Source organism: Yarrowia lipolytica, chromosome 1C (assembly GCF_001761485.1).
Source record: "Yarrowia lipolytica chromosome 1C, complete sequence".
In the NCBI taxonomy this organism is placed as follows: domain Eukaryota; kingdom Fungi; phylum Ascomycota; class Dipodascomycetes; order Dipodascales; genus Yarrowia; species Yarrowia lipolytica.
In genome coordinates, this window is record NC_090772.1 from 1,211,175 (window position 1) to 1,222,622 (window position 11,448).

An 11,448-nucleotide genomic window follows, 5' to 3' on the forward strand; every position below is an offset into this window, starting at 1 on the left:
ACGAAATATTCCGTCGAATTATACTACAATATAACGATACGACCCTTTCTTAACGACACAGCCCTTTCTCAACACACTCACGCTTCTTTCCTACATCCTCCCCTTCCCCTGCCCCCGTCGCGCACCCACATCACAATCTCCTTGCTCCTGGGTCTACTCCGCCGCTCAGTCATGACTACAAGTATTTACAGAACCTGGAGTACAGTTTAGTACGTCTTACAATACTGTACTGTAGTTTACCGTTGAGTTTAACCAAACTTCCTAGTAAAGGATGACGCACCACGGACGAAAGGCGCCCCAGCAAAAGACGGGTTGGTGGTTCTGACAACGTGCAAGTCTCGTGATACACTCAGATAGTATGGCTCAAGTTTCATGTTACCCATTATAGCTTTCCAGCGCATTCTCCGCTCCTCTTCAGAGACCGTCGCCAGGATTATTTTATTTTTGTTGCAAGAACCTCCTCGTACTATGCAGTAACCTTCACAGTACAGTACAGTAACCTTTCTTATCCCAACGTCTCCAACGTTTTTTTTCGCAGCGATTTTCCAACCCTGAGTCTGGAAGGAGGGCAATACGATGACGGCAAAGAGGTAGAACAGGAGGAATTCCGAACACTAGATATTCAAAGACGGTCCATTCAAACCAGACTTGTATGGTTTTTGTACGATGTGCGTGGACATACATGTTTTGGAACTCATTGTGCCGATACAGGGACAGTACAGCATGTACATACATACCAGTTGTACGGTGTATCTGTCTCGCTTCTTTCTCATGGTGCATTGGTGCTGCTAGGGTTGCACCTCTTCCGCCCGTCTCTTGCATCTTCGCTAAACTATGTTGGAAATGGTAGCCACCTCAGCTAGCGTCTTTTGCGCTGCTACTGTCACAGGTTTCTTTCCTCCACACTCCCCCACTACACCCCCGAAATGAAGATCGCCATTCTCGGAGCCAACGGTATTCTGGGTCCCCCCACCATCAACTACCTGCTCAAGTACACGGATGCCACTCTACACGTCATCACCGAGCAGCCCACCAAGGTGGAGAGCTCTGAGCGGATCTCCACATTCCCCCGTGCCCGGATCTCCGAGGCCATGGCTGGAACAGACGTGATTTACAACTTTCTGGGTGTGCTGGCTAGCTGGAACGACTACTTGCCTGCCATTGCCTCGTCGGGCGCAAAGCTCTACTTCCTGCCCGACTTTGGTATTAAGCACGAACAGCGACCTGACTTTGCCGCCATGGTGCGAAAGACGGACCACTACGAGCAGGCAGCCAAAATCCCGGGACTCAAGTGCGTCCGACTGCTCACCGGAGCGTTCGCGGATACTATGGTGGATATGCCTCAGTTCTGGGGCATTGACCTGGCCACGAAGACAGCCGCTTCAATTGGTGACGGAAACACAAAGTTCTCATACACGTTTGTGGACAAGATTGCTGAGACGCTAGCTCTCGCGGTCACTACAGATATTTCCAAACTGGATCAAATTCTGGAGATCAAGAACGGAGACATCACCCTCAAGGAGTTCTACCAGCTGTATAGCGAGGCCAGCGGGGTTGAGCTGAACATTGTGCAGGCCATGAGCATTGAGCAGGCCGAACAGACAATCTTCGCGGCCCAGAAAACTGATCCTCAGGGGGGTGATTATGCTGCTTTGTACGGCCTTACTATTGGTACGCTATGCAACTCTGGATACGCTGTTATTACCAACAAGGACAACTGGATTGCGGGCCAGAAGGACGACAAGTGGGATCAACTGAGCGTTGAATCTATCAAGGCCGTACTTGCTAAGCAGAAGTAATACAGGATAGGGGTTCACGTAACATTATGGAGAGGACACATACTAATGGAAGACGGTATTGGAGATATGAGTTACAAGGAAGCAAGTTACTGTACATACCGTAACATTAGTGTAGGATTGTCACATGGTATTGAGCATGGCAGTAGTGGAAGCCATAGAGTGTGGTCATGCAAACATAGAAGCACTCTGGGGAATATATGAACTGCAAACTGAAGCTAAGGAAACATATTCGGCTACTACGGTTTAATAAATCAGACAACTGTCATCTTCTTGTTCACATTGCCGTATCCATCATATCACTCTTCTCTTCCTGTAGTTACTTGTAGGTCACATTCTCAATTCCACACCGAATTCAACGTGGCGACAAACGCTCCAATTACAAAATCAGCTACGACAACTATCTTCCCCAGACTTAACCAACTCTTTGATATAAATTACAGGCCTCCAGCTCAAAAATCCACAATCTACATGCCCTTCACTTAACTCTTGGTCTCCACTATAAACTCCTCAATTCTCAATCGTCATCTAAAGACTCAATACGATCAATAGTAGCCAAACTACTTGGCCAACAACGCTAGACAAACCGGATCAAATGGTCTATCAAAATACCACCCCCAAATCTCGCGCAGAACCCACCCTCAGACCTCCCCGAACCTCTTCCCACAGGTTAGGGTTCGTTAACAATGACGTAAAGCTCCCGGTAATGCGTCTCATCTGCAAAGTGAGCCCGCTTGTTCTAGCAATATAGACATGGACGACGAGAACCTCAAAAAAAAGAGAAGAAAAAGACAGATATGTCGACAATATACGTATCACTTGATCAAAATCTCGGTCTCCCCCTAACAACGATGCTCGACCATCCCCCACATTCACCCTAACCCTCCTTCAGTCACCGCCCAACTCCGCGATACAACCCCAAGTTACCCTACTGCAGAAATAAACTCCCACGATCCCAGAATCAAGCTCCATTTTTCAAACTGATCCAGGTATCACTACCAACTTCCACAACCACACAACCGCCTCACAAAATGCCCAAACTGCAGCTGTTTGCTCGCGAGCCCAAGAAAATCACCGTGTCGGATGGTGTGACGGACAATTCCGTCGTTGCATCGCTTGCTCCCGAAACCGGAGCCGTCAAAAACTGCATCTATGCCCCCAACGGGTCTCTGTTTGCCTACGCTGTTGCTGACGGAGTGCATGTGGTGGATCCGGAAACGTGCCAGGAGACGCTGAGACTGGACGAGCCCAATGTGCTGGAAATCGGCTTTTCTCCTCTCGGCTCCTTCATCATCACCTGGGAAATCCCTAAGAAGGACCCTGCATCGGGCAACTTCAAGCCCAACCTCAAGGTGTTCAACTCCAAGACCGGCGACCACGTGCAGTCGTTTGTGCAAAAGTCGCAGACCGGCTGGAACCTGCAGTACACCTTTGATGAAAAGTACTGCGCTCGAATGGTGAAGGACGAGATCCAGTTTTTTGAGTCTGACGTGCTGACCAAGGTGTGGGCTAAGCTGCGAGTCGAGAACTGCGCCGACTTCTCCGTGTCACCCGGAAAAAACTACTCCGTCGCTGTGTTTGTGCCCGAGAAGAAGGGCCTTCCTGCCAAGGTGCAGATCTACCACGTGCCCAACTTCAACCAGGCCGTGGCCCAGAAGACCTTTTTCAAGGCCGAGGAGGTTGGACTCAAGTGGAATGCTCTGGGCACCTCGCTGCTGGTGCTGGCACAGACTGCCTCTGATGCCACAGGAAGATCCTACTACGGAGAGACCACTCTCTACCTGCTTGGAATCACCGGTGCCTTTGACAGCCGAATCACCCTCGACAAGGAGGGTCCTATTCACGATGTCGCATGGTCCCCCAACTCCAGGGAGTTTGCCGTTGTCTACGGATACATGCCTTCTAAGACCACCTTCTTCGATGCTCGAGGAAATGAGATTCACACTCTGGCCGAGTGTTCTCGAAACACCATTCGATTCTCCCCCCACGGCCGGCTGGTGCTGCTCGGAGGCTTTGGAAACATCCAGGGAGCCGTTGACATCTTGGACCGACAGTCCAAGTTCGCCAAGGTGGCCACTTTGCATGCTGCCAACGCCTCCCATGTGGCCTGGTCGCCCGACTCCCAGTACGTGCTGACAGCCACCACCGCCCCTCGTCTGCGAGTCGACAACGGATTCCGAATCTGGCACGTCAAGGGGAACCTCATGTATGCTCAGGACTTCCCTGAGCTGTTTGCTGCTGACTGGCGACCTCTCCCCTCTTCTGAGTTCCCCTCCGGACATACCATCAGCGAGTGTCCTGAGGCACACGAGTCTGCTAAGACCGCCAAGGAGGGCGCTAAGGCCCCCGTCGCCGCTAAGCCTGCAGGCGCATACAGACCTCCCCATGCTCGAGGTCAGCCCGAGCGAGCTGCTCGAGGCTCTCTGGCTGCTTCTCCCGATCCCTCTTCGGGCCCCAAGGTGCGAGGCGCTGGAGGCCGAGTCATCCCCGGAGCTGCTCCCAAGAAGCACGAAGAGAAGAACGGTGCCGTGCCGGTGGCTACCGTGGACGACAAGAAGATCCGAGCTCTGCTGAAGAAGCTGCGTGCCATTGAGGACCTCAAGGCCAAGCAGACCAACGGCGAGAAGTTGGAGGACACTCAGATCCAGAAGATTTCTACCGAGGGCAACGTCCGGGACGAGCTCAAGAAGTACGGATGGGACGGTGTTTCCAAGTAAGAGACTCATTGTTTTTCGCTTGGTGGAGGAGTGGAGTGCTAGTGTTAGCTGTTAGAGAGCAACCTGATTGTCTGGATGTTTGGAATAGTCTGGCACGATAGACAATGGACGGCCACTTTAGAATGTGGCCATGTACTTTGAGATACTGGATGTATGAGTAGAAGTAATTACGAATAGATGCTCTGGTAGCATGCTGGTTAGTGTGCTACTGTTTAGTGGGTTTAATTGATGAACACAGTAAGCGAGTCTTTCTTTCTACTTTAGATGCCGAGATTATGTTAATTGGTTATATGTCATTATAATCGGTCTTGTCACTTCATTGCAAAGGTCTCACATCCGACTTATCGTTGTATGCCGCCTGAGCAACTCCACATCGATGATCTTCCAGATCGTAGACGACATAGGCAGCTCTCATGACCGTGTCTCCCATAATGGGGTCTCCTCCAAACACAGTGGTACTCTGGATTCCAAATCCACATCTCTTATCATCGTTGCCATAGAAAGGCCCGATGGGCACCACCAGAGATTTTTCATCAGCAAGAACTGTAGCTCCGGGGAAGTTGAAGGCAACAGACATCTTGGCGTCACAGTCAATGTAGTTGATTCCCAGGAACTTGTTGAACTTTCCGAGATTCAGGGTCTTCTTGAGCTCCTGGTAGATGGGGTCGGGAACACTGGTGAAGATCGTTCCGGTATCCAGCACCACTGGGGCGTCCACTGTCATGTGCTTGGACCCCAGGGATATGTCTTTTAGTTGGACCAGGGCTCCCGCAGCAGGGTCCGAGACGTTTAGCCAGGAGAGATCTCCTTCGAACTTGGCATGATCAACTCCTCCGAGCAGAAAGGTAGCTTCGTTAGTGTCTGGATCGTCCAGAAAAACAGAGTAAGCTGCCTTGTTGATGTAACCGGCCTTTTTGACCGCGTAGGGGAAGTTGTCGTAGTAGTCACCGGGTTTCACCATTTCCTGTGCTCGAAATGCCACTCCAAACACTCCACCACCAGCATGGTTTCCCTTGACGTTTCCAAACTGGAAGTTTTCAAGCGTAACAGGTCCAAGCTTGAGAGTCTCGGTGGCCCAGTCGCCTAGGATGCCATTGACTGCAGTGTACGAGACGTTGAAGTCGCTATTGAGGTACTTGTAGGAAGACGACGCCTTGGAGTCGTAGTTGGGGACCCATAGATCAGAAGAACCGGTGTCGAAAATGACGTTAAACACTTGTGCCGGTGTTCCAAGCGAGACTTTGGCCCTGTAGTATGTCCCAGGAGGGTTCTTGATTGCAATGGCGACGTCCTTGGGCTCTTTGGTGACGGCAAAAGAGAGTACTCCTGGATTTGAGGGAGCTGCTGAAACCGAAACCAGAGTTGCGAAAAGTGTCAAGACGAGTGAGAAGTGCATGAGTGAATGGTGAGTGCGATACACGATCAAGACACCGACTCTTTCCAGCTATCTTATATGATCTCCCTCAACTCTATCCACCTTGTCGATCTGAGCTCCACATTTGATGTGACAAGAGAGCAGCTTATGGGGTCGTGATGATCTTGATCAGTCGAGAGATGTCCTGAATAACTTCTCGAGAAACAGTTTGATTCCCTTTGGTCCGATAATAGCACTCATCTGGGACCACCGACGGCTTCAAAGCCGACAAACTCAGGTCCGAAACTTCCTCGGTGAACTCTCAGGGTGACATTGCAGAAAGTGGAGATGATGAGAATGGTGGGTAGAGGATTTGCAACCAACAGCGAATTCAGAGAAGTGTGTTATTTCTCTAAACAAGATGTTTATTCTAAATAATTACTTGGATGGCTACGTCGTTTACCGAAAAATGACTGAGATGACCTTCGCCGAGATGATATCTGAGACATGGCCTCTAGTAACTTTAGGCTTATCAGCGCCGAGACGTTATTGAACGCTGAACTGCTTCAGTATGAGCAGTGGGGGTAGAGTACTTGGGCAGAATGAGACTAACGGAGCCCAATTACGCCATCTCATTGTGTTTCTTCTGCCAGTAAAGAGATACATCCACTTCTCTCTTGCTGGTGTTAGTTGCAATACAGTACATACTCAGCTTAGTTACATCAGTTGACTCTAACAACCCTTAGTTGGGGTTTGCTCACCCATAGTATAGGCACTTAACAACATCCTATACACTTGTTCTGTCTCATTTCCTAACCAATTAAACGATTTTTGTTCTTTTTCATTGGGCTACTTCCCCAATCCGGTGAACTTATTCTTCTGCATCTGTCAACGTGCTTGTTTAAAGGTTCTTCAGCTCGCAACAACCCCCATTTTCCCCCGTTGGTTTGGTGTCCAGTAGCTTCGGGCTGGATCACACCCTGGTACGTTGCGGTGCTGCTTTCAGGTGAATTATATACGGATTACACCCGGATTATACACTAAGGCGGTAGTGCGATTCACCACAATGGCGCCATCTACCAGCGATATAATCGCACAATTACAGTATCCAGTCGCTAGTCTAGGGCTAGTCTAGGGCTAGTCTAGGGCTAATCTAGGGCTAATCTAGGGCTAATCTAGGACCAAGCAGTTTGAGATACGTCAGGATGTGTTCATGAATTGTTTCAGAATGAAAGTGGGCTTGAAGCTATTGAGGGTATAGACATTCAACGCTCAACGTCATAGTATAGTACATACTGTAGTACGTAATTGGTGCCATCTCGGGACGCTCATGTGAGCACTCTGTCATCAAGAGCACTCTCCTGTGAGCAGTTGGTTAGGTACAATACCCGAACATACTGATATACATACCCTGGCATACTGACCACACCACTTAGGTACTCTACTCAGGACTCTCTACTCAGGACTCTCAGGACTCTAATCAGTACTCCCAGGATTCTACTCTGTACTCTCAGTACATGCTGTACTTTACTTGTACTCGGACAATTCCTCCTCGTACCACCGCAAAAACAAATCCGCTGTACTGTATGTGGAGTTCCGCAAGCGCACTAATTGCGTTTTGGGCCATTGTTCCTTGTCGTATACGAGCAGCTTTCGGCGGTAGCTAATCAGATATTGTCCTTTGACACGATGTTATCTAGCTTCTGGCAGGTGCTGATCGGCATCGAGGAGGTTAATTGTGCTGTTGAGACCACCATTATTAACAGTGTTTGTGCGTCTCTATCTTGGTCTTTGTATGGACACGGGGGTGCGCTGGTCTCGTCGCTCGCTCTAGGTTCTGGCACCAGTGCACGGGCTACAATACTACAAGTAGTAGCATGTTCTGGACGGTGGTATTGATGGATATGACAATGTGGGCACCCGGAATTTGGCTGAAAGGGACCATAGATGGCTGAAAAGGGCCATGGATGGCTTAAAAAGGCTGAAGATTCCACAAATGCTCTCCAACTCTCCAAATACCCTGTAGATTTGAATTCCCAGCCATCCAATAAACCCCATCTATGATCAACGCTGTCTAATGTTACGTTGTGCTAGGTGGTCTATTCGGTGGCTTTTATGTGCGATAGTTCGAGGCGAGGAGGAACAAGAGCCACAGGGTGTTCGCAAGTATACTACCCTCCGAAGATACCGCTAACGTGGCCCACAATCGAGCACTTTTAGTCGCCCGCGGGACATCCCCAGGATCTTCGCACAAAGAACCTTCCACCTGCTCTAGCTAGTCCACTAGAGTAACTTCCCCACTAACAACGACGCAGATATAACATGGGTTGTATTCACTGATATAAGGCATCATTCCCCCTCCGGAAACTCACCCATCATCCATTTTAGTATGACCGACAAAAGAACGACTCGAGCTGTTGCAAGACACGCCATTGTGGGTGTCTACACACTGGCCTTTCTGGCGTACTCGGCATGGCTCTTCTACCGAATGGTGAGCCGATTGAGCGATAACGACGACAACTGGGTGTTGGAACCGATTGGAATTTTGTTGCTCGGAGAAATGGGTGTCGATGAGGCGCTGGAGCGGCTTTATGAAAAGGGTAAGGTGACTGAAATCCAACAGTGGTGGTCCATGATGTTCAACTTTGCATTTTTCACTGTTTTCAGTCTCTATCTCGACACTGAAGCGTGGATTGTTATGAAAGAGGCGGTTGGTGATTACTCTCGTTCGTCGTGGTCCCTGATAGGAGCTGGAATGACGCTGCTTGGGTTGGTATGGTACAGTCGACTTCCTGAACGAGCTGAGGGTTTTATTCGGCTGCCTTGAGAACGGAATGCAACTATCGAAATGTTCTCCAAATGGAGGAGATGGGGGAGTTTAGGACTGTCGACAGAGAGACATATCTTCCGCCACAGACAACAGAGCGAATTGTCGGGTACTGACACTCTTAGAACACGATTGCACACTCTATGAACACACATTCACAACACACAGTAAGCCAACAATCACACCTAAACAATCGGAATAAAAAACGCTAGCTGTGACCAACTCTCACCTTCTGAACTAATCTCTTTGTCAGATCAGGCTACTTCGGTCGTGTTTGGCTAGGTCGTTTTGGTCAGCTCTACTTGACTTCAATCAGTCACTTACTTTCAATCAGCATTGGTAGCTACTTTACTGATTGCTTTTCTCTGCCTTAGGGGCCTCTCTTCTACCAGCCGAGCTCTACTCGGTTTCGGTAGTTACTTCAATTGTTCTACTGTAAGTTCGTCTCTCAGATCTCTCCACTCACTGTCTCAGCTCAAGGAAGACAGCTACTTTCCTCACAGTAATATAATTAATTATTCAAGAATCATATAGATAGTTCCCATCTGTCTCCTTCGCCCCCTAATCCGAATCAAATCCAGAATCGCAGCTCTGATCCGGCGAAACCTCCGTCTTTCCAGACATGATCTCGGTCTGGAACCTATCACTCTGCCAGGCGTACTTGACCTCCGAGTACATTTCGTCCACCTGCTCCAGTGACAACCCTTTGGTTTCATAGACAAACAAGTACACAAAGGCAATGGCTAGAAAATTGCAACCTCCCCAGATGAAAAACACCTTGGACTCGAGACCGGCAGACCCAGGTTTCTTGTCGACCAAGTACGGAGTTGCAAAGGCAATGGCAAAGTTGAAAATCCAGTTGGCAGCCACACTGATAGCCACTCCCTTGGCCCGGATTCGAAGCGGGAAAATCTCCGCAACAACCACCCAGGCTATAGGTCCCCAGGTGGATGCAAAGCCTGCGATGAACGTACAAGTGAAGGCAATAAGGACCTTGGAAGACACCTGGCTATCCAGAGCTGCTCCTACAGCTGCCACAATTAATTCTGAAACACACATTACCACGGCTCCAATCAAGAGCAGCTTTCTTCGGCCCACTTTGTCGACAAACAGAATACCCGGAAGGGTGAAGGCCACATTGACGGCAGAGGTGATCATGGACACCACAAAGGGATCTTTTATGCCAGCTGTTTTGAAAAAGTTGGTTCCATAGTAGAATATGAAATTGATGCCTGTTAGTTGTTGCAGAGCCTGGATTGAGACTCCTGTCAGCAGTCTTTTGAGCTGTGATCCATGTGGACTGAAACAAGCCTTCCAGGAGGAGTTTCCAACCTCCATTTCCATTTCGAACGACTTCTGTAGTTCAAGCAGTTCCTTTTTGACCGGTTTCGAGTCTGTTGGTAGCCTTCTTAGCCGTGAGAGTGCTTCGGCGGCTTTCTCTGGCCGGTTCTTCTTGACCCAGAAACGAGGAGTCTCAGGAAGAAACACAAGTCCTGCTGAAAGAATAAGAGCCCAAATGAGTTGAATACCAAGAGGGATACGGTATGATGACGTATTTGGACGGTCCTTAGTGGCATTGTTGACAATAGCTGCCAGTAGAAGACCCACAGTGATGGCAAACTGGTAGACAGAAACAACGGCCCCTCTGATCCATTTGGGAGACACTTCTGACTGATAGAGAGGCACAATGGACGAGATACCTCCCACACCAAGACCAGCAATCACCCGTCCCACAATTAGCAAGACTCTTCCGGTTGTGACGGTCTGCAAAATAGCACCCACAGAGAATACAAGACAATACAACAGAAGACCCAGACGTCGACCAGCCGTGTCAGCAGCTAAGGGAGCAACGATGGCTCCGGTAAATGTGCCCACAGATAGGATAGATGTGGTGAGAGATGATTGGCCCGAGGTGAAGTCGTTCTTCCCAAAGTCTGTAAAGTGTTCTTTCACATAGCCCATGGTCATGATTCCAGCAATAGTTCCTGTGTCGTAGCCGTAGAGAAGTCCTCCAAAAGCCACAAATACAGCCACAATAATGGCCATTACTGTTGATTCTTGATCGGCCTTTGGAATACTGTTCGGCGTACTTGTATCTGTAGTTTGTTGCTGGATGTCTGACTTTTGCGGACAGGGGTCGTTCGATTCCATGGTTGTCGATGTAAACAAGATATAAAGAGTATATCAAGCGCAAACAATACTACAAATGCTTTCCCCACTGAAGGGGAACCACTGCGGTCAATTCATGCGGTCTAGATTGCGCCTTTAGTAAGTTTTCCAAGTGATAGCCATACCTTGGACGTACCTGTATGACCTCATAATGGGCATTGTCTTGATCTGTAAGTCCAAATATCTACCGCCAGGCATACTAAACCTATTCGATTGGAGAATCGAACCTCCTAATATTGTTGTTTTTACCCCTAGTCACATCTTCAGGCGGTGAACTACCCGTATGTAGTTGTAGTTGGGTCGAACACGTTACGCGTGGTGTAGTATGGTAGATGAATGTCGATATAAGACTTACAGTGGAGTGGATGATGCTGTTTTATTACTTGTTCTCAACTCTTTGTTTTATTTACATGATAAAAAAACACATACCAAAGTTCCAAAACACCCCATCTCATGCCATCATCGCTCCCCTACTTGTACAACTCCACATTTAGTCCGGAAAAAAATGAGCCATTGTGGGAAAGACTTTTCTACATTGTTACATTGACTGACAAGTGTATTTAACGGAAGCCTACAGTCGAGATT

General features: G+C 48.8%; 5 protein-coding genes across 5 annotated transcripts; 3 read left to right on the forward strand and 2 right to left on the reverse strand.

Annotated features, from left to right (window-relative positions):
• Nucleotides 1-926: 926 nt before the first annotated feature.
• Nucleotides 927-1,799, forward strand: YALI1_C12121g (uncharacterized protein; the record flags this gene model as incomplete). Its single annotated transcript, XM_501617.3, has 1 exon — nucleotides 927-1,799. One exon carries the CDS (start codon nucleotides 927-929, stop codon nucleotides 1,797-1,799), a length of 873 nt encoding a protein of 290 aa, XP_501617.1.
• Nucleotides 1,800-2,827: 1,028 nt separating this feature from the next.
• On the forward strand, nucleotides 2,828-4,513 carry YALI1_C12140g (uncharacterized protein; the record flags this gene model as incomplete). Its single annotated transcript, XM_501618.3, has 1 exon — nucleotides 2,828-4,513. The coding sequence occupies one exon, from the start codon at nucleotides 2,828-2,830 to the stop codon at nucleotides 4,511-4,513; it is 1,686 nt and encodes a 561-aa protein (XP_501618.1).
• Nucleotides 4,514-4,829: 316 nt separating this feature from the next.
• Nucleotides 4,830-5,909, reverse strand: YALI1_C12170g (uncharacterized protein; the record flags this gene model as incomplete). Its single annotated transcript, XM_501619.3, has 1 exon — nucleotides 4,830-5,909. The coding sequence occupies one exon, from the start codon at nucleotides 5,907-5,909 to the stop codon at nucleotides 4,830-4,832; it is 1,080 nt and encodes a 359-aa protein (XP_501619.3).
• Nucleotides 5,910-8,256: 2,347 nt separating this feature from the next.
• YALI1_C12194g (uncharacterized protein) lies at nucleotides 8,257-8,694 on the forward strand (the record flags this gene model as incomplete). The annotated part of the gene is made up of 1 exon (XM_501620.3): nucleotides 8,257-8,694. The coding sequence occupies one exon, from the start codon at nucleotides 8,257-8,259 to the stop codon at nucleotides 8,692-8,694; it is 438 nt and encodes a 145-aa protein (XP_501620.2).
• Nucleotides 8,695-9,255: 561 nt separating this feature from the next.
• On the reverse strand, nucleotides 9,256-10,845 carry YALI1_C12220g (uncharacterized protein; the record flags this gene model as incomplete). Its single annotated transcript, XM_501621.3, has 1 exon — nucleotides 9,256-10,845. The coding sequence occupies one exon, from the start codon at nucleotides 10,843-10,845 to the stop codon at nucleotides 9,256-9,258; it is 1,590 nt and encodes a 529-aa protein (XP_501621.2).
• Nucleotides 10,846-11,448: the final 603 nt, after the last annotated feature.